General features: G+C 45.7%; 1 protein-coding gene and 1 long non-coding RNA gene across 3 annotated transcripts in view; one reads left to right on the top strand and one right to left on the bottom strand.

The window, feature by feature from the left end:
* Positions 1-26,984, bottom strand: part of NUF2 (NUF2 component of NDC80 kinetochore complex) — a 450,677-nt gene that overhangs the window by 298,444 nt on the left and 125,249 nt on the right. For both annotated transcript variants that reach the window (XM_086957278.1, XM_086957269.1), the window contains exons 3-4: positions 21,820-21,894; positions 1,456-1,532 (exon numbers count right to left, since the gene is read on the bottom strand). In XM_086957278.1, coding sequence (XP_086813404.1) covers positions 1,456-1,532; positions 21,820-21,894 — 152 coding nt within the window. The remainder of the gene's footprint in view (positions 1-1,455; positions 1,533-21,819; positions 21,895-26,984) is intronic.
* LOC147747959 (uncharacterized) lies at positions 19,279-21,824 on the top strand. Its single transcript, XR_015308490.1, has 5 exons — positions 19,279-19,352; positions 19,451-19,555; positions 19,681-19,774; positions 20,188-20,247; positions 20,675-21,824. It is a non-coding gene; the product is annotated as an uncharacterized LOC147747959 (long non-coding RNA).

Raw genomic sequence — 26,984 nt, 5'->3', positions numbered from 1 at the left:
AGTCTAGTGACTGAATGTAAAAAAAAAAGACAGAACTGATCTTTTGATATATGCACATTTGAATATTCTGGACTATGGACTGAAAAACCATACTGGAGAAAGAAAAAAAAAAAAAATTCCTAGTCGGGATCATGAGCGACCCAAAATGACATACTAGGAATTTGTGCGAAATGGTATATATGGTTGGGCATTGAAAGCTTTTGAGGAGAGCTCCATATCTGGAACGTTCTTTTAGGAAACATATGTTAAACATTTTGCACTCAATTTCCATTCATAAGCTCCAGAAATCTGATTGTAGTTGGATGCAGAGGCAAACTCAGATAACATTTTGTGATAGTGGGACAACCCCCATTGCTTCAAATCCATTCTGTGATAGAGGGACAACCACCATTGCTTCAAATCTCCATAAATGTGCTGGACACCATAGTCCTATTTACAGATGTAATATACAGAACAGACCGAATATTTCCATAGGCACAGAGGACATAAAATAAAAAACTAGACTTAGAAAACAGCTTGCCTCAGAAAGTTCATGTGGTTGTGTCATTTAATGTGACGAAAAGCTAAATGCTACAATAGTCTCTGCGCTGCCACTGGTACTGAACAGTAAGGTCCAACACTTATGTATTTAGGTAGGTGTTTAGCACAAACCTATCCAAAGACAACAGGAAGCTGCACTGGGCCGGCAAGCAAGACAACAATCATTTGCAGAGTGGAGGGCACTAGTGGTCAGTGAAGAAGAAAGATCTTTCAAAATAGTTGAGGTGTTGCATTCTTTGCCAGATGCCCCGATACAGTGTTTTTCTCAAAGTACACTAGAGTTTATGAAGACCCCTGCTGTGGATTATTCTCAATGAGAGCATGGGACCACGCAAAGGATTTCACAGTTTAATTTATTTCGGGGTTTTACTACTTAGGAGTGCCATATTTGCCACAGGCAGGTTTCTATGAATTGTGCACCAACCAGTGTATGAGCAATTGGGTTCTCTAATTTCTTGATTGGCTCACAGATCAACACATAAGCAAGAAAAATATCTGAAAAATAATATGAGCTTTGAGTGAAAAACTGAACTACAACTACCAAGACGCTATGGGGTGAAAGCGTTGTTACATGCAAGCAGTGCGTTCCTACCCACTTTCACCAACGTATAAGCAATGACCTGGAGTTGCAGTGACTCTGGCAGAAAGCTGATCTTGACATTATATTAAAGCATGCTTAAGAAAATGTCAGTGGCTCAAATGGAACCATTGGTTTGGGGGAAACAGCCTTCTATAAAAGACCATACTATGTCACTCGCTTCCCAGTTACAATATAACTTTGAATTAAAGTGCAGAAGCCAAAATCCATAAAAAAGAAAAAAAATGTCCAAGTTGTGTGCGCCTGACCAAAGAACAGGGTTTATGGGGAAGAGGCTGGAAACAAGAATTGAGGTACTTACGGCCAAAAATACTTACATATAGGAAAGAAGGTTACCAATGGGCAGAAATACTTCATATATATTGAAATATGAGATGTCGTTGTCAACAGGCCCCTAAAAAGAAACATAAGCTGACATACTGAATGCCATATACAACAGAGCTAGTAAATATTTGTACATTGAAATTTTGAACATGTTATCATCCTACGTGTGAAGGTCTACAATGCCGATAGCAAATCTTCCACACAGTGCTCATTCTAAACTCAGTGTGGACTCTCCGGCTTCACTATAAGGCAGACTGCAACTGCCTGCTCAACTCATAAGCTCACAGCACCCATATAAACATGCAGTGGAAATGCAATAGGGCTCGCATTAGAAGAGTTGGAGCTATTGGTCTTGTAAATCTAATAATTTTTTAAGTATTAATTTTGTTATTGTAAATGGCAATATTTAGAGAATTTGCAAATGTGACACCTATAGCATTATTTTAAAAAAAATGGTGTGATTTGTAAGAAAGCTTGAAACATTGAGAGAACATATTTGAACAAGTGAAACTGTGGTGGTGCTGAGTGATGCTGTGGTTGCGCTGAGTGATGCTGTAGCTGCGCTGAGTGATGCTGTGGCTGCGCTGAGTGATGCGGTGGCTGCGCTGAGTGATGCGGTGGCTGCGCTGAGTGATGCGGTGGCTGCGCTGAGTGATGCGGTGGCTGCGCTGAGTGATGCGGTGGCTGCGCTGAGTGATGCGGTGGCTGCGCTGAGTGATGCTGTGGTTGTGCTGAGTGATGCTGTGGTTGCGTTGAGAGATGCTGTGGTTGAGCTGAGTGATGCTGTGGTTGCGCTGAGTGATGCTGTGGTTGCATTCTGCCCAAAAAAAACATCCTGCCCAAAAAAATAAAACGGTTTTCCGCATCGCAGACACTTAGGAACAAGCATTAGTAAGGTAGCTCATTCGATTAAGCAGATGCTGTAAATACGTGGGTGCAATGCCAATGATTGTACTTCATTTGCACAATAAGCACCATCCCGGGATTTTTACTGGGGAGGTTAATAAAACTAAAAGAACTTTTAAAGCAGAACTTTTAAAGCAGTTAAAGAGAGCAAGAGCCACAAAAAATAAATGTTGTTTAAAGATTAAGACAAATAAGAGCTCCAGCACGTATTTGTATACAAAAAAGCAGTAAGAAGGCGGCTGAAGGCAAATTTGTTCAAAATTTTACATTTACCCATAAACATTGAAAATTGCAATACGGTTTGCACTTTGTTACCAAAAACCGTAGTTTTAACGCTGGCTCATGTAGCTGAATTAATACATCCTACATTACTGACTTTGGTTTTCTAGAAAGTAACGGAGCCTAAAAGTCTGCCATAGTGTTAAAAATCACAGAAACCAAGGACTCAAGGAAACCAAGAAGAGTGGTCTGGGAATAAGCCTCCTAGTTGTAATGATCAAAATCTTTCAGTCAGCCGCATGTGTGAAATGCAAATCGGACTTGAGAGACGTCTTTTATCAGGAAAACAGCAACTTGTTTGTGGGTGAAGGGGACACGGGGAGCAGTGGGGGGGTCACCCTGGGAGCACTGCCAGGAAATGCCCAGCTGGCGAAAACTGTATATCCCACTTATTGTAAAATCCAGTTCTTAAGTTCCACCCAAAAACTCGGCACACGTTTCACCCAGTGTTGACCCAGGCCGTGATAGCTGAAGTGTGAAAAAAAACACTGCAGGTTAGTTCTGCATTTAGATATTCCAGCTTTCAAATGCCTGGGAACTTTGGTAACATCTGCATCACCCCAAAGTGCAATATATATTTATTGGGCAGGACAGGGGCCCAAGCGGACCGTCGCCAAGTACCGGCTGTGGCAGAGGAAATTCACACGGGTAAATGAAGGGGTATCGGTAGGGGCTAGTTGTGGGAAGAGTAAAGGGCTGACATCAGAGGGCAGGTCTGTGGCCAGAGAGTGGGCAAGAGAGAGTGAAGGTGTAAAGGCAGGAGCGTGTACGGGGCAGCGTGAAGGGCTGACGGCACACTGAAGCAGAAGCACACAGGCATACAGCCGTGTGTAGACAGAGCAATCAAATGCGCTCATAAGGTTCACGTACTTGCAGTCCACACATACACTCTGCATAGAGTTTGAAAGCACAAATAAAAGTAAATAAACAAGACGTAATACTAGAATGGGGAAAGTAAGGGAGTGATGGGGCGCGAAGGAGAGAACAGGGAAAAGAAAAAGAAGACGGGAGAGGAATGATTCGACATAGAGGCGAGAGCTCATGAGAGTGGACAACAGAAGAGGCACGATGTAAGCTGGAACAGAGAAGGAACAGAGAAGGGGTAGAGAAATGGAGATGAGAGAAAGGGAGGGGGCGTGGCTTGGACGCCGATGGGAGAGGCGCGTGAGCAGGCAGCTCCGCGCTCAACCCCGTAATTCTCCTGTTAAAAGCTCCTGAATTGACCTGAAAACGAAGCGTGAGGTGTCGGAAGGTATATAGTTGGGATACCGTTCACCATAGCGGAACCTGACGGCTCACAACATCCCGAAAAAGGGTTTTGAAGCACTTGCCGCGGCTGCAGTGAACAAGATGGCAGCCGTACCAAGCATCGGAAGCGTACCGGACTCGGCTGTTTAGTCCCCGCGTCGACATTACGAGGGAACCGGGAGCAGCGGAGCCTGAAGTGACTGCGGGCAGGCTGATCCGACCGGAGAGTGGCGCTGATCTACAGGGGGCTGGACGGTGCGGCTCTGTAGCGCCCGATATCGGCGCTGTACCTAAGATGGCGGCCGCGACTTGCTGAACCGCCGGCACTGCAATCTAAGCATAGCCGTCCTATGGACGTGGCAGCTGTTGGAAACGCTGCCGGGTTTGCTGACGGCGAGCGACCAGAGCTGGGGGGAAGGAGATGCAGGGGACGATCCTGAGGAGGCATTGACAAGTGCAGGGTTGCGTAAACATCTGGGCACAATTTTGGAAGCGATCAATGCGACCAAAGACTCACTCCACCTGGATATTGCGCAGGTGGCGTCCGGGCTTGGGCTCCTGCGTGTGGACCACGCAAAACTTGCGGATAGGGTGAGAGAGAACGAGCTCACTCTACAAGAACTGAAACCAGCACACACTACAACAACGGCTAGATTAGAGAATGCACTTGAACGCTTGGCAGTACTGGAAAGGAGGGCTGAGGACTCCGAAAGTAGGAACCGGGGCAATAACATACGCGTGGTGGGCCTGCCGGAGAAAGTAGAGGGAGCTGATATGGTGGCGTACCTGGAGAACTGGCTTCGGACGGAGGTTGCCCCTGAGGGGCTGTCCCCCTTCTTTACGCTTGAGAGGGCCCTTAGGGTGCCAGCTAAACCGCCGTTGCTGGGCTGTCAGGCTTGGCCTGTGGTGGCCAGACTATTGCACTACAAAGATAGGGACGACCTGATCAATAGAGCTCGAACGGCAGTACCGTTTAAGGTTGACAATGCCACTGTGACGATTTTCCTGGACTACACCCAAGATGTCCAGCGGCGCAGGGCTTCCTATTTAGCGATCAAGAAGGAACTGCGTGATGAGGGAATTCAGTATTCCCTGATTTTCCCGGCGAAGCTCAGAGTTATTTTGGATGGTTCAACGCACTTCTTCCAAACGCCAGAAGAGGCCTGGACTTGGTTCGACACGTATAGGGCGGGCACGGATCGAGACACCCGTAGCCATGCTGCCCCTCCGAAGCCATACCAGGTGCGTAAATCGCAACGCATACGGAAACGGTCGAAAGCTCAGCAGAAACAACAGCCGCTTCAGATGGCGAAAGATCGGTTGGGAGCAGTGGCGGCGACGGCCGAAATTACGGGATCGCAAACCGCAGAATCAGCGGCAGGGTCAGACTCAGACGAGAACAAAAAGAGGTCTGACGCTGAGAATTCCGAGGCGGACAGCTCCAAAGGGCCTGAAGTCACGCCACAGACGGCGGACGGGATCTTGAGTGTTGGATGAGAGACAGGGCCTGCTGGGCTGGGAGAAGTCCCTATAACTTGCTGCTTTCTGAAGCGGAACCTGATGACATATGGATATTTCCGTTTTCAAACTGGTATCATTTGGGGTTTGTAGCGGGGAGTAGGGGCGTCCGCTGTTCCCTGTTGGTTTGAGCCGCACCTCCGTGGCCCTTAAGGCCTTCTGTGGTGACTACCACGGACTAGTATTGGGTGGGTTGGTGAGTAGTTTGGATGAGGGCTGATAGGTTTCTATTGGGTCCTGTTCTGGGGGGGTGGGGTGGGGCAGTTATTTGGGGTGTTGAGTTTTGGGAGTTGAGCGGTGGTGTGGGCGATGCTATTGGAGGAGGGGCGAACTGGCGAAGCAACACTGATGGGGACATTACGTGATTTGAAATGTATCACCTGGAATGTGAGATGGTTGCACACTATGACTAGGCACCTCAAAGTGCATGCTTATTTATTACGGAGAGGAGTGCACATAGCTTTCTTGCAGGAGACACATCTTACAGGAACGGAGGGTCGGGCACTGCAGCGTAGATGGCGGGGACAGGTCTTCGGTACAGCTTATTCAGCGTTTGCAAGGGGGATACTTATTTGGATATGGTCAGGGATCTCGTTTCAGGTCACCAGGCAGGTCTTGGACCAGGAGGGCAGGTATGTGGCAGTAGAAGGTAGGCTCTATGGCAGGGATGTCGTGCTGTGCAGTGTTTAAGCCCAGAACACCGAGCAGGCTCGTTTCTTAGCTACTTTGTCGGGCGCGCTGGCGACCTTCCTGGTAAGCTCGACCATTATGGGGGGAGATTTTAATGCTATTACGGATGTGGACTTGGATAGGTCGCATCCCCCTTTGACGGCGACCCCTGTCAGGAAGCTGGCTAAAGTTAGATCTGACTGGCAGGAAAGCTGGGGGTTGCTTGATGTGTGGCGCACCCAGCATCCTCATGATAGGGATTATTCATTCTTTTCGTCGGTGCACGAACTCCATGTTCGAATTGACGCCATCCTGTGCTCCCCCCGATAGCTCGTATGGTGACCTACACTGAATACCTTGCCAGAACTATCTCTGACCACAACCCGCTGTTGCTGTCACTTAACTGGGAGAGGGCGAGAACGTCGATCGACGTGGCGATTGCGCCCTGACACTCTGGAAGACCAGGTGTTTCGAGCGGAAGTGGGGGAAGGGATTGATTGCTACTTCCGGGAAAACCGGGGTACGGCGACGTGGAGGGCACTCGAATGGGATGCCTTTAAGGTGGTCATTCGAGGGATCTGTATTGCTAAATATTCAGGGTCTAGGCGGACAGTGGTGGAGGACGTGGCTAAAGCGGAGAGGGCACTGAGCGACCTCGAGCAAGTGAGGCCGGAACAACCGTCCCTGCGGGAGCAACTGGTGGAGGTGAAGGAAAACGTGGCAGCCGAAACAGAGAGACTGAGATGTTATGACCATAGGGGCTACCTGGCTAGGGTCCATGCCGAAGGGGACAAGGTTGGTACACTGCTGGCTCGACTGGCGGACCCAGTGCCGCAGGGTGGACCCATTCTGCGGATAATGCTGGACACTGGCGAACTGACTTACTCACAGGATCGGGTGGTGTCCCGCTTCGCCTCTTACTATGAAACACTATATAGCAGTAGACGGGGGAAACAGAGGTGGACATAGAAGACTACCTAGAAGGGACACTCTTGCCATAGTTGGATGACGACCAAGCCGAGCTGCTAGGGCAGGACATCACTTTAGCAGAGGTGCGCGGAGCAATTAAGCACATGGCCCAGAACAAGACGCCGGGGCCTGATGGGCTGCCAGTCGAATTTTATGCTCAGTACATTGACGTGCTGGCGCCCTCCTTAGTGGAAATATCTCAGGAGGCCGGGGAGACGGGCCCCCTGCCTTGCTCGATGTGCGAGGCTTTGATAATTCCCATTCTGAAACAGGGGCGCTCGGATCTGGATGTGGCTTCATATCGGCCATTATCCATGTTATCGGTGGACTACAAGGTACTGAGCAGTATACTGGCGGCCCGTTTGCTGCCGCACATGACGCCTCTGGTCCATACGACCAGGCGGGGTTTATTCCCACGAGATGCACAGCTCAGAGTATTCGTCGTTTCCTTAGGGTGATGGCGGAGAATCAGAATGACCTGGGCACTGCAGCGGTCTTCTCTGTAGATATAGAGAAAGCGTTTGACAGCCTGGAATGGGCTTTCCTCCGCAGGGTACTGATTAGCTTTGGATTGGGTGAACAGTTTGTGCGATGGACGACAGTGCGGTACTCTTCGGCCAGGGTGAAGATAGGTGATGCGTTCTCTGACCAATATCCAATTATGAGAGGCACGCGACAAGGATGCTCGCTGTTGCCGCTGCTATTTGCGTTAGCAATAGAGCCCCTTGCGGTGCAGGCAAGATCGGGAAGGCTGTATAGGGGGCTGACGTACCGGGGGGACCACCACTACATTTCCCTATATGCGGATGATCTACTTCTCTTTCTCCGAGATGCCGAGACTGATTTACAGGGGGCTACAGCCATGTTGTCACACTTCGGAGCGGTCTCTGGACTTAAAGTAAATTGGACTAAGACGTGCCTCTTCCCGACTCGGCAGGGCCAGCCTCCTCCTGTATCATTGGGGGAATTGGTCTGGGAACCAACGTGCCTCACTTATCTGGGGGTTCGGATCTACCATACTGAGCGAGATTTGGTGGAAGGTAATATTGGCCGGTGTGTTCGAGCTCTGAAGGGGTGCATGGAATTCTGGGCGACGCTTCCCCGGTTGGTAATGGGCAGGGTGGCGTTGCTTAAGATGGTTGCACTCCCCAGACTGCTGTATTATTTCCGCACCTTATCGATCTGGCTATCACCACGAATTTTTAAGGATCTGAGGTCGTTGGTGGTGGGCTTCCTCTGGGGTGCCGGTAGACGACGAGTAGCACTAACGACATTGATGAGACCGAGATTGGAGGGTGGCCTGGCGGTGCCTGATTTTGAGCTCTACTATTTGGCGGCCCAATTGCAGGTTCTGACGCAAAATATAGCGCAGGAGTATCGGGGCCCGGAGAGTGGCTGGGGACGGGGGATACCACGTCATGTATTGGCCTATATCGTAATGCAACAGAAACTTGAACGGGGGGACCTGACTGATGAGGGGCGGACCCTGCGCTTGTGCTGGAATAGAGCGCAGCGTAGAGCAGGGACCCCTCGCCCGTACGCTCTGGAGATTCCACTGGGCATGCTGACAGCGCTGCCGCACGGCGGGGACTGGTCGCCTCTAGCGACTTGGGAACGGTTGGATGTTCAGATGGTGGGAGACCTGTACGCAAATGGAGAACTGGTGTCCTTCCCAGTTTTGCAGGACATGTATGGGCTCCGGACGGGGACTTTTTGATGCACGCCGCGGTCACGATCGCGATTCAAAAGCACTGGAGAACGGGGAGAGCGGAACCGGTGCTGACCCTTGATTGCCAATATGTAGTGATGGCTGTGGGGACTGTTAAAGCGGTGACGTGCCTCCAGTTCCGGCTGCTGCGGGAGGGCCTGCACCCCTTAGAGGTTCTTAAGGCGAAATGGGTGGAGAGCATAGGCCGGCCGATACCTGATACCACATGGGAACACATTCTCAAGAGAGCATGGAAGGGCACTAGAAACGCTTGGCTTCAACAAATTCAGTATTTTATACTACATAGGGCCTATTTAACACCAGGGAAGATCCGGAAATATTTTCAGGTCCAAGAGTCAGCATGTCCGAGATGTCGGGAGAGGGATGTGGAAATAGAACATATGCTATGGCTCTGCCCACATATGGAAGGTTACTGGGAGGAAGTGGGTACGCTTTTGAACAAGGTGACGGATAGACAGCTAGAATGGGATATGGCCACCTGCCTGCTGCACTGGTTTCCACACACTGCGAAGACCAAAATTACTAGTAAATGTATTGACCTGGGGCTTCTGCTAGCTAAGCGTGAAATCACCTGGCATTGGAAGGCGACGGAGGGGCCATCGTGTGGTTGCTGGAAAAGGGAACTCAGCAAGTGGGCGAGCTGTGAAAGTATGGTAAGGCTTAGGCAGGCTACACGCTCAGGTAATGAGAAGGCGTTGGAGGCGGCAAGAGCGTGGGAGGCATTAGTTCAGGCTCTGACGGACCAACAAGCATCTGAGGAGGAAGATTGAGAGCCCCGCGTTCCAGTGTTTTCTAAGTACAGCCTGTAGTTTTGCTAGCCTATCAGTGACACAGTTGAGACAGATTCAGAGAGAGTCGGCACTTGCCCACACCGCCTTTCTTTTAGGGGGGAGGGATTTCGGAGGGGGGAATTGAGCGCTGATATAGGAGACTCACTGTTGTTTGGGAGGTGTGGTGCAAATGATACCTGTTGGCTTAGAACAATTGTTTTACCCTGTTAGGTTATGGTTATTGTGAACTGGGAAAGGGATGTGAGATAGCGGGAGCAATGCCACCAAGACGAACAGTGCAGTTTCCGTTCATACTGGATCCAGGGATTGTTTACAGTTCTTTGTTGGGGGGGGGAGGGAGAAAAAGGAAAGCAGATGCAAAGTGTTGTGGTGTTCCGGTTGTGGATATGTGGGGTGTGTCAGGCACATATATACCATTTTCTTGAATGATGCCGCCCGCCCTTTGGGTTGTGGGCTAAATGGCCTTGTAATATGAGCTCTGATGGCTTAAGCCAAGTTCACACAGGTGATAGTGATGTTAACCGGAATAAGTGTATATTATACTGATCTGCAATAAAAATATATTTTCCCCCCCAAAAAAATGAGAGAAAGTGAGAGAAAGCGAGAGAAAGGGAGAACGAAGACCTGGAGTGAAAAGGGTGAAGGCAAGAGAAGTTGAGAGGAAGAAAGAAGGTGCGAGAAAAGATGGCAAGAAAGAAAGAGAAGTGGAAACGCGAGTCACGGCCTGGCGGCTGTGAAAGTGAAAGTACGGCCGGCCATGAGCAGTGAATAATTAGGGGAGGAGAAATACCTGCTGGGGGAAGCTTCAGATGCCTGTGGGAGGGAGGCTGGTGGCTTTGAAGTGCACAGCTTTTAAAGCCAAATCTTAAAATTAGCATATCCTTTGTGTGCACAAGTCAGTCATTAATCCCAGCTGACAAGCTGAGGAGATGTGGCGTGAGGGTTAGAGTGAAATGTACTGGCTTTGGCAGAGCGCTCATTCCTAGAGTTATAGTGACGCCGCTGTGATTTGCATAACTATTTTCTAGACTCGAGCGTTATCCCAGTGTCACAGTAATTAATGGAAATGTTAAGGGGGTGCGTGATCCCCCCACTTGGGAGCTTTCAGTCTCCCTGTTGTGGAAATCGAAAGCAAATCCCCATGAGGTCACCGGTTGGTAATGTAAGGACCAGGTCAGGCTGCCATCCTGGGGTGGGTGAGGGGGGGAGGGGCCTTCGGGGACACTGGCTCAATTTACAGTAAGCATGGCATTGTGTATGTACCAGCAGGTGAAGACACACGTGCAGGTCAAACCTAGTAATTGCTTTTTCACTGTGGGTTTTCCCAAACAGCAGCAAGTTACTAGAATAAGTGTGTCAAAGCGTAAGCAACTGTTTATAAAACAACCTTCATTAGAGGGAGGTCATGTTGCTGTTAAGTGAGGGGACAAGTAATAATTGCTACTACCTGCACGCTTGGGCAGCCATCAACTCATTTACATGTGCTCTGAATTCAAGTTACGGGCAGGCAAACTGTAGAGCGTGAACATGATTATACAAACATTGGTGTTTTAATTTTGCCATGACTGGGGCAGACCCTATTCTTCAAACTGGGTATGAGTCTTGGCAGGACAACATCCAGTGATTCTGGACAAATTAATCACTTAACCTCTCCGCACATAAGAATCAATGTTTCCTTGTGCAGTGCAACTGATTCCTCAGAGTAAAGCGCTCTGATACCTTCGGGTTGAGTTTGTGCTCCATTAAAGTGCACAATAAAAAAAAATAAAAAAATGGAGACTGAGTTTAAACAGAAGCACTCAATGGATGTGGCGTAATGGCTGGAGCCGACATCTGTGAAGCTGGGGAACCGGGTTCAAGTCTCAAAATGCACAGCTGCCAGTGAATGAACAAGGGTGGCACTACAATACCCTAGCACAACAGAGCATGCTGGAGGAGCGCGCACCGAGTGCTGGTAATACAAGTGATGGTGCTGGTACATTTCAGAAAAGCAGTGAGGCCTTCCCAATGGAGTGCGATGGGTGGAAGCAAGGGATCGTGGAATGAAAGAAGAGAACTGGAGAGGTGAGGAAGGAAGGAAGACAGGAGATGCCCTTTCATGGACCTGATGGTGGCTGAGGTGTGGGTGCCAGCTCGAGAGGTAGAGATTTCACATGGCACTGCTGTCTGTGTGCCAAGCCTGACTATGTTTGCCGTGTGTGGTTACAAGGCAAAGATGGAAGGATAGAAGCATGGATGGGAGTAAGTGAAGAAGAAAAAAAGAGGTGACGAAGCAGGAAGTGGGATAAACGTGCTGGGAGGACAGATGGGGGGGTCTGGAGGCCTCGGAGCACGAGTGTGCGGGCTGGGGAGCACAGGGAGAGGGGAGAAAGCCTTTGATGCAGCAAGGGGCGGAACGGATACCTTTAAAGAGCTACTGGAGTCACGTGAAGTGTGAAGCAGTGGGCGGGGAAGCTCTCGGAGGCAGGAGCAAATGGTAAGGGAAGGAGAAATGCTGCTGGAAGGCTCGGGCAAGCTCGTGCACGAGGACGTGCACTTGCGGAAATCCGCTTTTTGATTGAGAGCTTAGTTTAGCTCTTGGTTTCACCCCAATAGGGCTCGCCTATTATATCCCTGCGGGATATTAATAGGCGAGCCCTAAAAAGTGGTTCCACTGGGCAAACTGAACCCAACAAAATCTTCGAAATTGAAAATTCCCACATTTGCGCTTTATAATGTAGCGTTTTAACATTTGCAACAATTGGGCAATTCCAGAAACCAGAATCCATCTTTTTGGCATAAGTCTGCTATGCAAACACTACAAGTATAACAAGCATTTGCAATGCAATAGGTCTCGCATTTACGCAAGTTTGAGCTATTACCATTGCAGATAACAATGCCTTTTATTTTTGTTTTCGTTTTAAAAACATAAATAAAGGGCATTGTCATTTACAATACCAATAGCCTACACTCAAGTAACTGCAAGACCTATTGCATTGCAAATGCTTGTTCTCAGTGGCTTTGGAAAATTAAAGATTGCATATAGGTGGGGTATTGAGCATTAGATACTTCTAGTTTAGTGACGCCAGATTCTTTGTAGAGAGTCACCAACATTACAAGTCGTTCTTCTTTCTGGCAGCCTGTCCATCAACACACAGAGTTTTACTAGTATTTTATAGAGGTATCATTAAAAAATATCCTACTGTGCAGAGTTTGGAGACGTCCTTCAGAGCGGGCTGTCTCTTATCAGTTCGGGCTGGACTGTTCCCATGAGGCACATGGTCAGACTGATTTGCCTATGCCATGTCTGAACTGGGGTGGCGGAGTGAGCTAAAGAATGATGATGGATGAAACCCAGATCAGTTGACTGGGGGTGAGTGTTTGCTATGTTCAGCACTCCAACCATCATCCCCTTTGGTTTTGCTTTGTCTCTTATTGGTGCCTGGCTCAGTTGCTGCCTCTTGTGATCTGCGACATGTTACACAAACAACATCAAGCTGAGCGGTCTACAGTAATTACAAGGACTGTTAACACTTGCTGCCAATAATCCATAATCGTGGCTTGGCAGGCACAAAAAGATGGAGCGGCCAGACGGGTGAGGGAGGGAAAGCGAAAGCGTGCCATGCGCTCGCTACTGCCGACGTTGTGCAGGGTCCCCAGGAGCATAGGGTGCTTTTCCATTAATATTCAACATACCTTTCACCTGCGGGTCCGTTCACGTGGCCATCCATGGATATTTGAAAAAACTGAGGAGTCTAACAAGCTGAAGTGCAATACCCAACTTGACGGCGGCAACAGGTTTCCCATAATCGGGTAAGCGGCAGCGTCTGGTGTGACTTTTGGCCATAAGCTTTGGGAGGCAATGAGTAGAAGCCAGCGAATCTCACGAGAACAGCTAGGTTAGCTCATAAAGTCAGCATGAGCCTGCAACATACGTGCCCGAGCTTCAGCATCAACAAGGAAAGAGAACGCCAGAGAAGACACGCTGTGAGCGTGCACATCGGCTATCCCCCTTCGGCACCCAAGTCGACAACAATAGATCTTGCCAAGGCGAGCAGCGCAAGCACTGTCGCTAGGCGAGACCTAAAGGTTTGTCAATGAACGAGTCATTCCTGTGAGTTAGACATCGGTGGCAAAGTCTTATTATGGCTTGCGGACTTCCTACACAGCCAGACACAGACGATCATGCGGAGTTCTTTTAGGTTGCTTACCTTCGCGTCCCACCCCATCAACAAGGGGACGCCTCAGGGCTCTTCACTGCGCCCTACGTTATTTAACATCTTCGTGTCCCAATACCCCCCCCCCCCCCAATTGTGAATCTTGTGGCTTTGAGGTTATATCATATGCAGACGATACCCAGTTGGACACCTTGTTTGGCATGGACCCGGATAGGATAAAATATTGCTTCATAAAATTGTATGAGTAAGATCTGCCTGGATGTTGGTGATTTGTCTCCAAATTAATGTAAATGCCATTAATAGTGACATAACGGAGATACTGCTGTTTGGTAAAGCCCAGCAACTCCGGTCATCCGACAGGTGGCCCCCTAACCTCGGTACAGCCACAACTCCCAGGCTATCTGAGAAAAATCTGGGCATCATCAAACTAGATCAGGCCCTATGCATAAAAGCCCATATCTCTGCAATTTGTGGGCCTTGCTTTGCCACCATGCGGCTACTGAGGAAAGTATTTCCTTGGCTACAATGCTCTGCGAGGAAAACTCTGGTCCAAACCCTAATCATAAGTCGGCTGGACTATGGCAATGCATGGCTTGTGGCTGCAAAGGACACTTTATCGTCCAAACTTCAGGTGGTGCAAAATACTGCTGCACACCTGGTCTGTAATCTTGCAGCAGGCTCTCCCTATGCTCCTACACTGCGAGCACTACACTGGATTCCGGATCGGAAGAGCACTGTTTTCAAGCTCTGTTGCCTCACCCACAAGTCTTTGATTGGCAGAGGCCCGACTTACCTAAAGGATAAATTGCGCTACTACCATTCACCAGAACTCTCAGATACAGCGACAAAGCGCAACTGAACGTTCCCCGCATCTGCACTTCAAGATTCAGCAGCAGATCTTTTTCCTTTACCACCTCTTTGCCCTGGAATCAATTCCCTTACCATCTCCGCAGCTGTCCAGATTTCCCAAAAGTAAAAAAAACTTAAGAGAGACCTGGCTGTTTTAATATGATGAAGGTTCTGTGAGGGCTAAGCACAGAGATACACTTGTGGGTGTGAGTCATTGAGCTATATTACGTGGAAAATAACATAGCATTCTTTAATGAATTGACACGTATCTGAGTGTTAAGCTTACTTCTAGGCCACATGCATTCATTAGGAAGAATGAATCACAACTAGAAGATATCATAGGATCCAGGGTCTTAGGATCCAGTCTGTGGATCACAATTCTCACTAATAATTAATATTTCAGGAACCTAAGGACCAATCCAGGTCCATTCACATTGTTTGCTCTGGCCGCAGTTTTCAAATATGTGATTTATTGCCAAACAACTGTATAAAGAAATAACACGTGGCACATTGATTATCATATATAAAAACTTCTGGGGTTAGTCAGAGATTAGTCAATTACGAGTGAAATTGCGCTCTTTTACTCAACAGTGTGTTAACATAAAAGCATTGTCACATTGAACACAATACATTCAATGGGCTGGCCTAAATGGTTTGTAAACTACTAGGTTTACAGACAGGGTGTGCTACTACTGCTTTCATAAATTTATTTTTCACTCGCCTTAATTGTAAATATTGTCATATACTAAGAGTAATTTGGATGGGTGCTTCTAGCGCCTCCCATGCTCCTGTGACAGGCCAAAATAGTACTTCTACCAAGCCGAGATTAGTTTGCCAAGCACAGATAGTCTCTCAGTCAAGCACAGAAAGCCAATGAGTTGTCATGTACTGGAAATAATTACTTTAGTGAGCAGAGATGTTTGAGGTGACAAACCTGGTTGATGCCTCGGCCAAGACCAACCTTGCACCAATTCTAGCTGACCCCTTTCTTAAAGCTGGTGCTGTGCGGAGCCACTGTGGTCCAGTGCTTAAAGTGACACGGGGCTACGAAATGTTGGTCCGGTAGCATGCCTGGCCCCCCTTACCTGAGGCTACAAATATGCCAAGTGATGGTTCTGTGCTAAAGCTGGTCCCAATTCTGGGAGTGTGTACTCTGGTGGCCACCTAGCTGAAGCCGTTCAGATGGGTCCCTAGCCTGAATGTTTCGCTCTTAGTGTTGTGTTATGTGTCCCCGAATTAATGCCAGCCTTAAAGCCAAGCACTGTAAATCCCTTTTTCTGAGACAATACCTGTATTAAGACATTATTCTGTGCCGAAGCTACTTCTGGTGTTAGGCGTGGTTGAACTGTTGAGCTACGTGAAGGTGAAGGTCTGGAGAATTGCTACGCTTGGTCTGTCCAAAGCTAAACCTGAACCAGTGGGATGCTCTCACCTTATGTATGGACTGGCAGCCGCCAAAATGCTCTTGGGCACCGGAATCTCCTGTGCCTCCAGAACTAGGCAAGCGTCGTAGAACAAGGCGTCCCCGCGGAAGGAGCTGAGGGATCGCAGCAGCTTCACTGCATGCTGGGGGTCCGACTCCACTGGCGTCACTGACACCGCGTCAAACACCGCCGGGGACAAGGGATCTAAGGCCTGGGAAGGGAGTTGGGCGGCAGGAGGAGATGGAGCCCCTGGCAATATGCGGCGTGTGCGGAACAGGAGTCTCTTCCCTAATGTGTCATACACTAAAGATGCCGCACTCTGACCCTCCCTTTGCCCTGCCTTCTCACGAATTGAATAGCTGTTTCTAACTCCGCCCACGACATACTTCCACCTTCTCACTCTAAGAACAACCCATTCTTATGTTTAACCCCGCCTTCCTAACACCGCCTCAGAAACAGGCTGTTAGATCGTTATGCCTGACTCTTAAGATGTCTTTTGCTCAAGACACAGCTCAGCCAAATGTGCACCAACTAGCTCAAGCCCTTTGATTCGTGACGCATGGGTGAAATAGCTGGTACTTCGGAAACAGACTTTTTAAATGACTAGATATGACCACTGTTATTAGTTCATAATGTTATGTAATTCACAGCTTGCAACTCATTTCGACAACTGCTGCAATTAAGTCGACCAGGTTATGGCGCCAGTGAGACGGCCGCTCATGCCCTCAGAAAAAAGCCGGAAAACAGAAAGCAATTATCACGGCATGCCGCCAGGCGCCCCACATGCTGCTGAATGCTAGCACGTCTTCCGGAGCGCGTTCACACTATTGACTCAACCCTAATTGACGCGCACCAGCTGTACACACTTTGTAGCAAGCGCGTCTTACAAGCTCGTCCACCGACCACAAGCTGCGCGTGCCCGGATCTGTCTCCATTGAGAGGCATCACGCTGACAATAAGTCTCGCTGGACACAGCGCTTTCGCGCTGCAACACCAGGCGAGACCTAAAAAGGGTTGCGAAATAATAATGAAAAAGAATAACTTATGAAACTGCTAAGATATTGCACATTAATGATGTCCTAAAAGGGTATGTTTTTGATGTTGATTTTTTCAAAACAAATTATGGAATGCGTTGCAAAAGTTAGATTTTATTGACATGTTCATTTCTTTCAATGCTTCGGCACATGCAGCGTCAAATCAAATTTGTAATGGCATTGCATATTATGCTTCACCATTAAACTAGCATAAAGCCAAAGCTTTTCATTTCTACTCATATCCCGAAGGTTAACTAAATGTATTAAAGAAAATTGTCAATGGACATTTTCCACTGACTAGTTTTGGAATGATCTCCAGGAAGCGGTCTGTATCTGGATATTATAAGGCAAAGCAATTCAACCTATTGCTCTGCATTGTGCCATTTGTCTGCCAACTATGGATCCAGTAGAGCTCATCACTGGCAGGGATCAAGACCCATAAAGGGGCCAGTAGCACAAGTGGCTTCTGTTTTAAGCACCACAGATGCAGAAAGCTGGTGCTTGCTAGCAATTGCCAAATTCATTTTCACTGATTATAGAAAAGAAGTTTCAAAATGTTTTCAAACGCCTCCTTTCATACTTTTGGGTTTTAAGTTCTTAGGATTTAAGTCCTTAAGGGTAGAGTCTTGCATTTGGTGTCTGTGAGCTGAACACTACCCACCTTTATGCATACAAATCCAAAGGCTATAAGGGAGAAATAATCTAAGTATGGCACGTTAAAATCAGGAGAGGAGTGAATCTCGGACTTCTTTCTGAAGAAAACCACCAGCTTTCTGGGGTCATTCAGCCTCAATGGTGGTGAGCTACCAAACCATCAGAAATATAAAAAACAATACTACTGTCATCGGCTACCAAAATGCCAAAATAAATGGGGAAATAAAAATGTAGATACAGATAAGTCTGATTCTGCCTCTAAGCCTACTCCATTACAAAAGGAATACAAGAAATAAAAACAAAACATACAAACATAGCAATGAAGTTGTCCTTCTTTCCCCCTTTAACATAATATTTGAAATGAGTTGAATCCAAAATGAAACATCTTGCAGGCACACCTCAGCTCTTATTGGACTCGCGACAGCGCTGACAACTTAACAGCGATCTGACTCCATTTATAATGTGCAACTGAGTTTCAGCACAGTGCGAGCAACCGAATGTCACACCTTCTAAATGCAGGTACTGGTCCACCAAGAAAATGAGTCAAGCTTCATCTGATACAATTCAGCTTCAGTGCCGGCAGCATTAGTTAGTCCTGGAGGATCCAACTTCAACATCCCTACTCAAACCAACGACTGATACGATTATGAAAACCGCAGAGAACATCCAAATATTTTGAGCAAATGATTGTCCAGTGAGGGCAATACATTAATGGCCAATGATTCTGTTAAGTTATGGATGTTTTTGTTTGATTCTGTTAAGTCTGGATTAAATGAAACAGAAAGTACTTTTGCACAAATAGTTAACTTATAGATGGCATTATAACGTGTTTCTGAACTTCTGATCATGTTGTCATTTACTGATATCGACACTACCAACTACATGGCCTTTACCATCATGCCTGATAGGTACGGCGATAGTTGATTGTGTTTTTGTACATATTTTCTCATATGCACTGCCTGTTTCTAACTGAGCAATGAGGATATAATTTTTATCTGTACTCAACATTTGATGTGACTATCTTTTGTCAGTTGAGTGGACGGCTTTTACCATCTTACATGATAGGTACGCCGTTGGACGATCCGTCGTGGACGTTTGTTTTCAATGTGATATGACTTGTTAATTTCTGTACACATTTTTTACTTCATAATTTTTGATTCTGTAAATCGTTACCGTGACTGGTGCATTTATATGAAGTCCACGACCCACGTGTCACTTCTTAATTCTGCTTATAAGGATTGGTACCCATCGAATTGTATCATATATTAGTAACACTGTTGCTGCGTTTGCTACCATTCAGCATATATTAGTTGTGCAGGGTCCCTTTAAGACATCGTTGCTACCCGTATTTCTAACCATGTCTGGTCTGTCTTCCATTTTTGGAAATGCTCGTAATATTCAGGCAACGTGAACTTCTTGTGTACTATTACATACCCAAGTAATGTATTACATTTATTGTAAATTACCGTACCAATCGTCCCCAATTTTTGGTGGATTTATACATTTACCGCGGATAGTCTGTCTTCTTGCGATGTCACGTGAGGTCACGTGACTGCGTCTCCTTGGTTGTAGGAGGTTACTTAATATCCACTCCGAACTAGGATGTCCGACTAGCGTGGATCGCGGTGACATTTCTTTGAGCCTTGAAAATCCTCGTGCTCGGGTAGGAATGCGCTCTCGAACGCTCTTTTCCATAAATAATTTATATCTGCATTATAGTGGGGTCCTATTAACCATCTGTTGGCCCCCTTCCTCTTTCAGATATCGGACCGACTTACGCGGCTGTTATCAACTTTGAAATTTTTATATTCGTGTAGCGGAAACCACCCCCTCCCCCCTAGGAGCCTGGATATCCTTTTTCCCAAGGTGTGCACCTCTTAATTTAATCTCAGCGTTTGGGGAGTATTTTCCCAGTTACTCATGAACAGCCATGCGTTTAATTCAGGAATTGGGGTGCGAGTAATTATCTGGTGGCCCCTTTCCTTTTTCAGATATAGGACCGACCCACGCGGCTGTTATCAACGTTGGAGATCTTATACTCGTCTAACGAACCCCCCTTTGGAGCCCGAAACTCCTTTTCCCAAGGTATGCACCTGGTTACCTTTTACTCTTAATCACGGCTTTGGGGCATTTTTCCATTTAGCTATGAACAGCAATGCATTTATTTTAGGAATTGGACGTTTTTGAGGCTGTAAACTATTGTGCGCCATACACCACATCAGTCAGAGTCCCACGCCCCCAGTATAACAGGTATGCCTTTACTATCGAGTGGATTCCTATCTAGGCAATAATTTAACCTCTCGCTTGGGGTGCGATTACTAAGCTGTCTCCTTTAATGATTTATAGAAAGTGGACCCTGTCTATTGAAACGGCACTGTACAGTAATCGTCCTAGGCCAGTGATCTGATATCAGAGGCACGTTAGTGTTGGTTTCGTTACCTGCTAATTCTTTTATATTGTACTGAGGTGTGACCCTCTTGCCAATTCACTTTTTGCAGGACCCCGACCCATGTGGTGATTTCCGTATTGACCTAACGCCAAACTGCTTGATCTATGAGGTAAACAACGTTACAAGCTCTATGTTGACAACTGTATACACCAGACATGGTTTCTGGATAGATGATTGGGTCATTCGCTTGACAGGCACATTAAAATCTGTCTAGTGCTGTCTTTTTCAGTACAAACTTTAAGACACTATTACCTGTATAAGACCATTACTCGGGTATTATAATAAACTGCATATTCTGACATTGTTTACACTGGTGTAGCAAACCACAATAATATCTGTGTGGTATTTATTTATTGATATTGTTTGCTTGTATCGTTTTTTCATTGTGTGATGTCTCACTTAATATTCCTTGGATTGCCTTTAACTTCTTTATAGCGCTCTTAGAGTGACTCTCTCTCTTTGACCTTGTGAAACATTTTTAAATATATGGATCAATTGGACCATTATTAATTTTGATAAAATAATCTTTTATGCAGATTTCTTGCCACTTGTCCGTCCTCGTCTGATGAAGACCCTCGAGCAAGGTTCTATCGTACACCTGCATTGATTTGGGTCGAAACGTCGACACTTCCCTTCCTTGCTCAACCTTTTTTGATATATCATTTATGATTCTGTTTTGATGAGGCATGAGTTTATTGGAGTAACTGTTTTATGAATTGTTATATTTAGTTTACCTTAACCAATCATTATCATATTTTTATTGAGGTCATAATGACCAGTGCTTTATTGTCTATACAGTTTCCTCACTTCTCACTCACTACCTTCCCTTCCCAATCCCTCAGGGGCATTTATTGTGATGAATTGTTGATGTATTTTATGAATTTTGTTCTACTGTACACGTTGTGATTTAAAACAATGTTGTGATACTCTTTCTTTGTAGTCATTGAAGATAATATCTATCTATAGTACTTGGGACCACTCTGTCTATATCAATGAATAAGCACAGCATGTATATCAGAAACCCCTCTTTTTGGAGGTTACTATGGAAGTATTTCAAGATGTGGAATCAGCTAAATGTACTACTGATTGGAAGAATGTATTTACATTGATAAATGCATTTGTTATGAATAGACCTTGTAACTTTACTCTGGCTATTCATTGTTTTCTCGCCTTCCCTACTTTGAAGTTGGTTGTTATGAGCCTTAGCTTAGTAATGTTTTTGTCCTAGTCTTTCTGGAGCAAGGCAATTATGAGAAACATCACCCATGGCAATAGTTGTGCCTTTATGGAAATACTGGTTTGTATTTATTGAGAAGTATGAGTGAACCACGGCTGGCATCAAATGGCACCACATGGGTGAATTGCTTCAAAGTTTCCAGACCTAGCAAGCTTACAGGAGTGCTTTAGGAAAGACGATCTAAAAGAAATTATTTTTATTGCAATGTTAGAAAAATGATTGGATTGTTATTTTAATTATATTAATAAAACAAACTATTGGTATACTGCAGTAGTGTAAAGTAGTGGCAGACTATTACATAAAACATGACATTTGATTAATACATTTAAAGGTCATCTGCTAAAGGTCCAAAAAAGGAGTGTTTGCGCAAGGTGTTAATCTAAGAATTTAAGGAAGATTATATATAAAATAAACAAAAACAATGTGCCAATAAAAACGTTGTACCATGTAAAACTGTTCCTGTCGATATCCGTATATTATCTGCAGCACTTTCATATAAATCCTCTGTAAGACTTCGGGCTACAAAAAAAAAAAGAAAGAGAAACGTTATACACTCATCAATGGAAAAACAAGAGAAACAGAAAATATATTTCCAATGAATAACATACTCCTGAAAAAGTATCTTCCTGTCAGTTATCTAAGCGCTGCATACAGATAGAGTTGACATTTTACCAGATAATGTACTGCTCTTCTCCCCAATACGGAGATATTTTAAGTAATTCCATTTAAATCTCACAATTACTAGCCATCTATCTATTTTCTGCAGATCTGCGTTTTGGCATTATTAAGCAAAATCTTCCTTATAGCATTATACTGATTTTCTTAAATCGGGTTTCTGGTGTGCTAAGACCAGTGTGTTAGAAAATATAAAATTCTGCTTCAATGGTAATTTAGGATTTTCCAGGCAAATTGCCTTTTAGTCTACCTAGACAAAATATATGCATTTAATCTTGAGAAATGTCAAATTTTTAACTTTACTATTTTGCAAAGTGAGACTGCATCAATAATAAAATTAAAATAAATATTTAAAAAGGTAATAATACCAACAAGACAGAAGGTGAAAATAGTAAGAGCAAACACAACAGAAGAAACATGATTTTCCTACCTATAGTAAATACCTGGTATCAGGTCATCAATAAGTCAAGCATAATTAAATTCTTCATTATCTAAGCTTACCAAAGATTTAAAAAAGCTTAATTTATGACCAAGATACATTAAACCAAAACACATTTTCTACAGGACAGTAATTATTTCTTCAAAACAGAGCAATAAATAACTGCAGAAAACCTGTAGAACAGTGGCAAATTTGATTGAATCCAATCTCAAGCAACGATCAGTTGCCACAGTAATCCTAGAAATCACTCGGAGGGGGGGGGGCTGGCCAAAAACCAGGGAACATGGCCACTCTCCGTAACAGCTCCTGTAGCCAACCACACTAATCCCCGAACATCAGTGCCAAAATCCACCTGATGGCGATACAGGACTTACTCACGGTGTCCTGAATCCTGTGAGGAGTGTGCGGAGGTGTTTGGGCCCCCCTAAAATGCAGTGACGGAAAGATATGAGGTGTGGCCATACTGAGGCGGCGCCCTGGAGTGGAGAGGGACAGCAGAGGATGTGCATGGCGCTACGGCATGGAAGAGCGGTCAACAGGCCACGCTTGCTCCGAATCGAATGCCGGAGCTGCTGTCGTGGCAGCGGCATGCCGGTGGCAGGCTGCGCTCCAAAAACTGCGGCTGTGAGGAGGGGCGGATCTCAGGAGAGCGTCCAGAGTCGGAACTCGGAGGGACTTGACTGCCGGCCTTCGGAACTCAAGTGTGACCTGGGGGGTGCATGGACGTTGTCGCCCTCATCCTGCTGGTGCTGCAAGTCCGATCCAGTCTGCCCCATGCTTGCTGAGGGGCGCAACCCAGGGTCTGCCCGCCAGTGCCGTCGGGGTACCCCCCTCGCCTCGTGGAACATACTTCTGCGAACTGCAGAAGAAGCTGCTAAAGAGAGGTTATTTCACAGTGATGTAATCTATTTGGCCCCTCTATTAAGGCAACCCCCTCACACACTTTTTTAAAGGTCGCAGAGAAAAGGTGGAAAGAACAACCAAAACCAGTATCAAAACCTCCCACGTGACCTATATTTCTTTTATCAACGCTGATTAAAGCTCTATGGGGCTAGCCACATAGAAGGCAAGGCACATAAACAATTGCTATTTTGACATAAAATGTATTTTCTTTAGAAGTCATTTTTTCATAGTTTGTATCAAAAGAGTTTAAAAAAACATTCATTATATCCATAACTTTTTTCATTTTTCTTTTAAATGAATATTCCACAATTTCATTTTTTTGAAAAAAAATCTACATGAGTGTTGTCATTCATAAGAATTTAAATTACCCCAACAAATTGACCACACTTTCATACTAGCTTCTCACAGCCACATACGTGCTCATTCATACCACAAATCATATCCTACCCTCCCAAGATCGCATACACTATATGGTCACCCAATAGACAGATGTATTACAGTCTTCGTGATAGTGTTGTGGGTCGGGTATTTCACAATCAGGTCAACGCGCGTTTTAGTGGACATTGACAATTTTTTGGCCACCTTCATGACCACCAATGCAACAGAATAAAAGCGAGTGGCTGGGGTATCTGAAATTGTAAAATAAAAACATGTCTAAAGTACGTCCCTTATTGTTCATTTGTTTTTCACCACAGTAGCTGAAGGATTGCTGGACTGCGAGCACGGCGGAGTAGCTCTTCCTCTTTGCCTTCTTACTCCACTCCTCGCGGAACCCGCTTCGCGGGTCCCGCATCGTCTCCGGACTTATTGGACTGCGCCGTCAGAAGTGCGCTGTGTTCAACTACGGAAAGCCTGACACGAACTGCATAGGTTGAGCTTCTGGGGCGGTGGTGAGTGCAGGGCTGCGAGCGAGGGCAGGCGCAGGACTTCAAGTCCCAGGAGCGCCTGACCCTCGGCATTTTCATCAGCTGACCCGCTCTCCCTGCTGGCTCCTCCCCCGCCTCAGCGCAGCTTTAAATCTCCCTCTTGGCACCGCAACGCGGGAGCGCGCCGGGAGAAGCCCGGGACAAGGGCGGGACCGTCTGAGGCCGTCAGCGGCCGAAGTAGGCTGGGCTGGGCCCCCGCCTTTTGTTATTATTTAGCTCGCCAATAACCCACATATAGTGGTATTGTACTATCTAACTGTATTGTGTTTCAGTCCTTTGTAAATTCCTAAATATTCCAGCTTCTGTAAATATTTTCATGACGGCCAAAAAATTACGTTCTGGACGCGTTCTAGTAGGGAGATCTGGGTCCAAAACGAAATCTAACCCTTTACGCAATAAAATTACGTCCTCAATGCAATTGAAAGGCCAATGTCAGCTCTTCAATTTATGGGATAAAGGGAAAGATAAGTCGGTGGAGATGCAGCCCCCAAGTGAAGCGCTAGAGTATAATGTTTCTGAGCCAGCAAATACGGTCATTAACGTTACCTCTAGCTTGGGCTTGGTTCCAGGTCAATCTCTGCCCAAACCCGCTAGCCCCGAAATAGTAAGGGGTTCGTCTTTGATATCCACCGATTCCCAACTGAAATTGAATCTATCTCTCGAGTCCTCGGGATATAATGTTCAGAAACCCGACATTATTGTCCCCCCTCAAGTCTCTCTCATGGTAGCTCCCAAAGTTATAGTGAATACTAGTTCTTTTTCAGTTTTGCCGGTTAATCCTGCCATCCCAGAGGGTGACTTCACATTACCTGATATTGATTTAACAGCTCACAAAGAACTAATGAGATCGTTACAAGGGAAATCTAGGGGCATTCCAAATACAAACGAAGTTATAACCATTTCAAGTGCGGGTCCTGTAAGTAGTACCCCATCTAATAAATTAGATTTTTCTCTTGCTCCACTAAATTTTACTTACTGCTCTGGCCCCAATTTGAACAATTTACCGGAGGGTTCCCCAAGTATTAATGGGAAGCTAATTTCCAATTCATTATCTTCTTTGGAATCTATATTATCTTCTATGCTGAGTCTACTTGAAAAATTTGTTGGAGGCTCTGAGTGTATTTTTGACACGGTAACTCAAATTCTAAAGGTACTTTTGCAAAATAAGAGTGGACCAGTGTCTGATTGCCTCTCAATGCCCACTACTCCTTTGGTGATCCCTAATAAGAGTTCTCCGAGTGGTCAAGTAGTATTGGACTCAGCTCAATTGCTTCTCCATACGGAAGCCCTAAAAGTAACGAATCCAGTAGCTCTACCAGCTGACCTTATGATTTTCAAGTCGACTTCGGCAGGGGCTAACTGCATAGTTACTGACAAAGATGAGATTGATGTAGTTCCTACTTCCCCGGCTAATCACAACTCTGAAACTCCCTCTCTTTTCCCTATATTCTCATTACAGTCAAAAAAAGAGGAGGAGGTACCTACAGTTAATTCTGGAAATGTTGAAAAATCGATTCCCTTAAAACAAAAAAAGATCAGAATAAAGAAGAGAAAACCTATTCGAAGATTCTCTAAAAAAAGACAGAGAAAACTCTTGTTTGAGAAAAGTTTGGAACAAATTTTAGAAGATCCCCCCCAGTCTGAGCAGTCCTCTGCCATTCAGGAAGATAGAATTGTTTCGCCTAAGGTGGTTCTAACATCTTCAGGATCAGGTCCTATAAGTTCCACTAATCCCTTCCTCCCTAATGTTTCCTTACCCCCTTCTAATCCTTTCCTTTCCTCTCTTAATCCCTCAGCAAAGCCTTTCCAAGATGCATCCTCAATTGCAGTTATTCCTTTGGTGCCCTCTAAGGAGAAAATAAATGTAGATACTTTGTTTCTTGATTTTTCCCCCTTATTTGATACTGATTTAATTCTAAACAGATCTGCTTTGCTTATCTGTTTTAAAGAGATTGAAAGCCTAAAATTAATCCAAACGTCTGATTTGGATGTGGTATTTCTTCTTAACTCTTTGGTAGGGAGATCAACAAGGGTGAAATTTCAATCTAAAGTGGTCCTAAATCTCATTCTACAGTGGGCTGAGGAATTACAAATCAGAGGGATAGACGTTACCCCATACTTCGGGGAAAAACGAAATCAAGGTGCTCTTTCTAACTTGCCAGCCTCCTCTAATACTGGTTTGATGCTGTCTGATTGGTCTTCTTCTAGATCGGAGGATTTAAAAATGTGTGTCTAGAAATGAAAGGCAAGTTTTGTACAAAAACCCTCCTCCGCTTAAACAAACTTTTAAGGATGATCAGTCTAAATGGAGTTGGTTACCAGGAGTGTTATCGAGTAAATCTGCTTCCTGCCCCAAACCGCATTTAAATTTTTAACAGAGAGCTGAAGCTCATTTCTTGGAACACTGCTGGTTTTAAAGATCACAAGGAGAAACTATGTTTCTTGCGTTCCCTAGAGGCGGATATAATCTGTTTACAAGAAACGTGGGTGGAAGGTAGATTATCTCTAGAAAAAGATTACTTTGTCCTAGAAGATAGCGCAATCCCCTCCAGGAGAGGCCATGCAAAGGGAGGAATAGCATGTTTGTTATCAAATAGAATAAAATGGAATTACTCGCATTACCTTGATCCAGGGAAATTGTTCCAGGCAATAACCTTAAAAAATGT

This window comes from Lissotriton vulgaris, chromosome 1_1, assembly GCF_964263255.1.
Source record: "Lissotriton vulgaris chromosome 1_1, aLisVul1.2, whole genome shotgun sequence".
NCBI classification, from domain to species: Eukaryota; Metazoa; Chordata; class Amphibia; order Caudata; family Salamandridae; genus Lissotriton; species Lissotriton vulgaris.
This window is presented reverse-complemented; position numbering and strand designations above follow the sequence as displayed.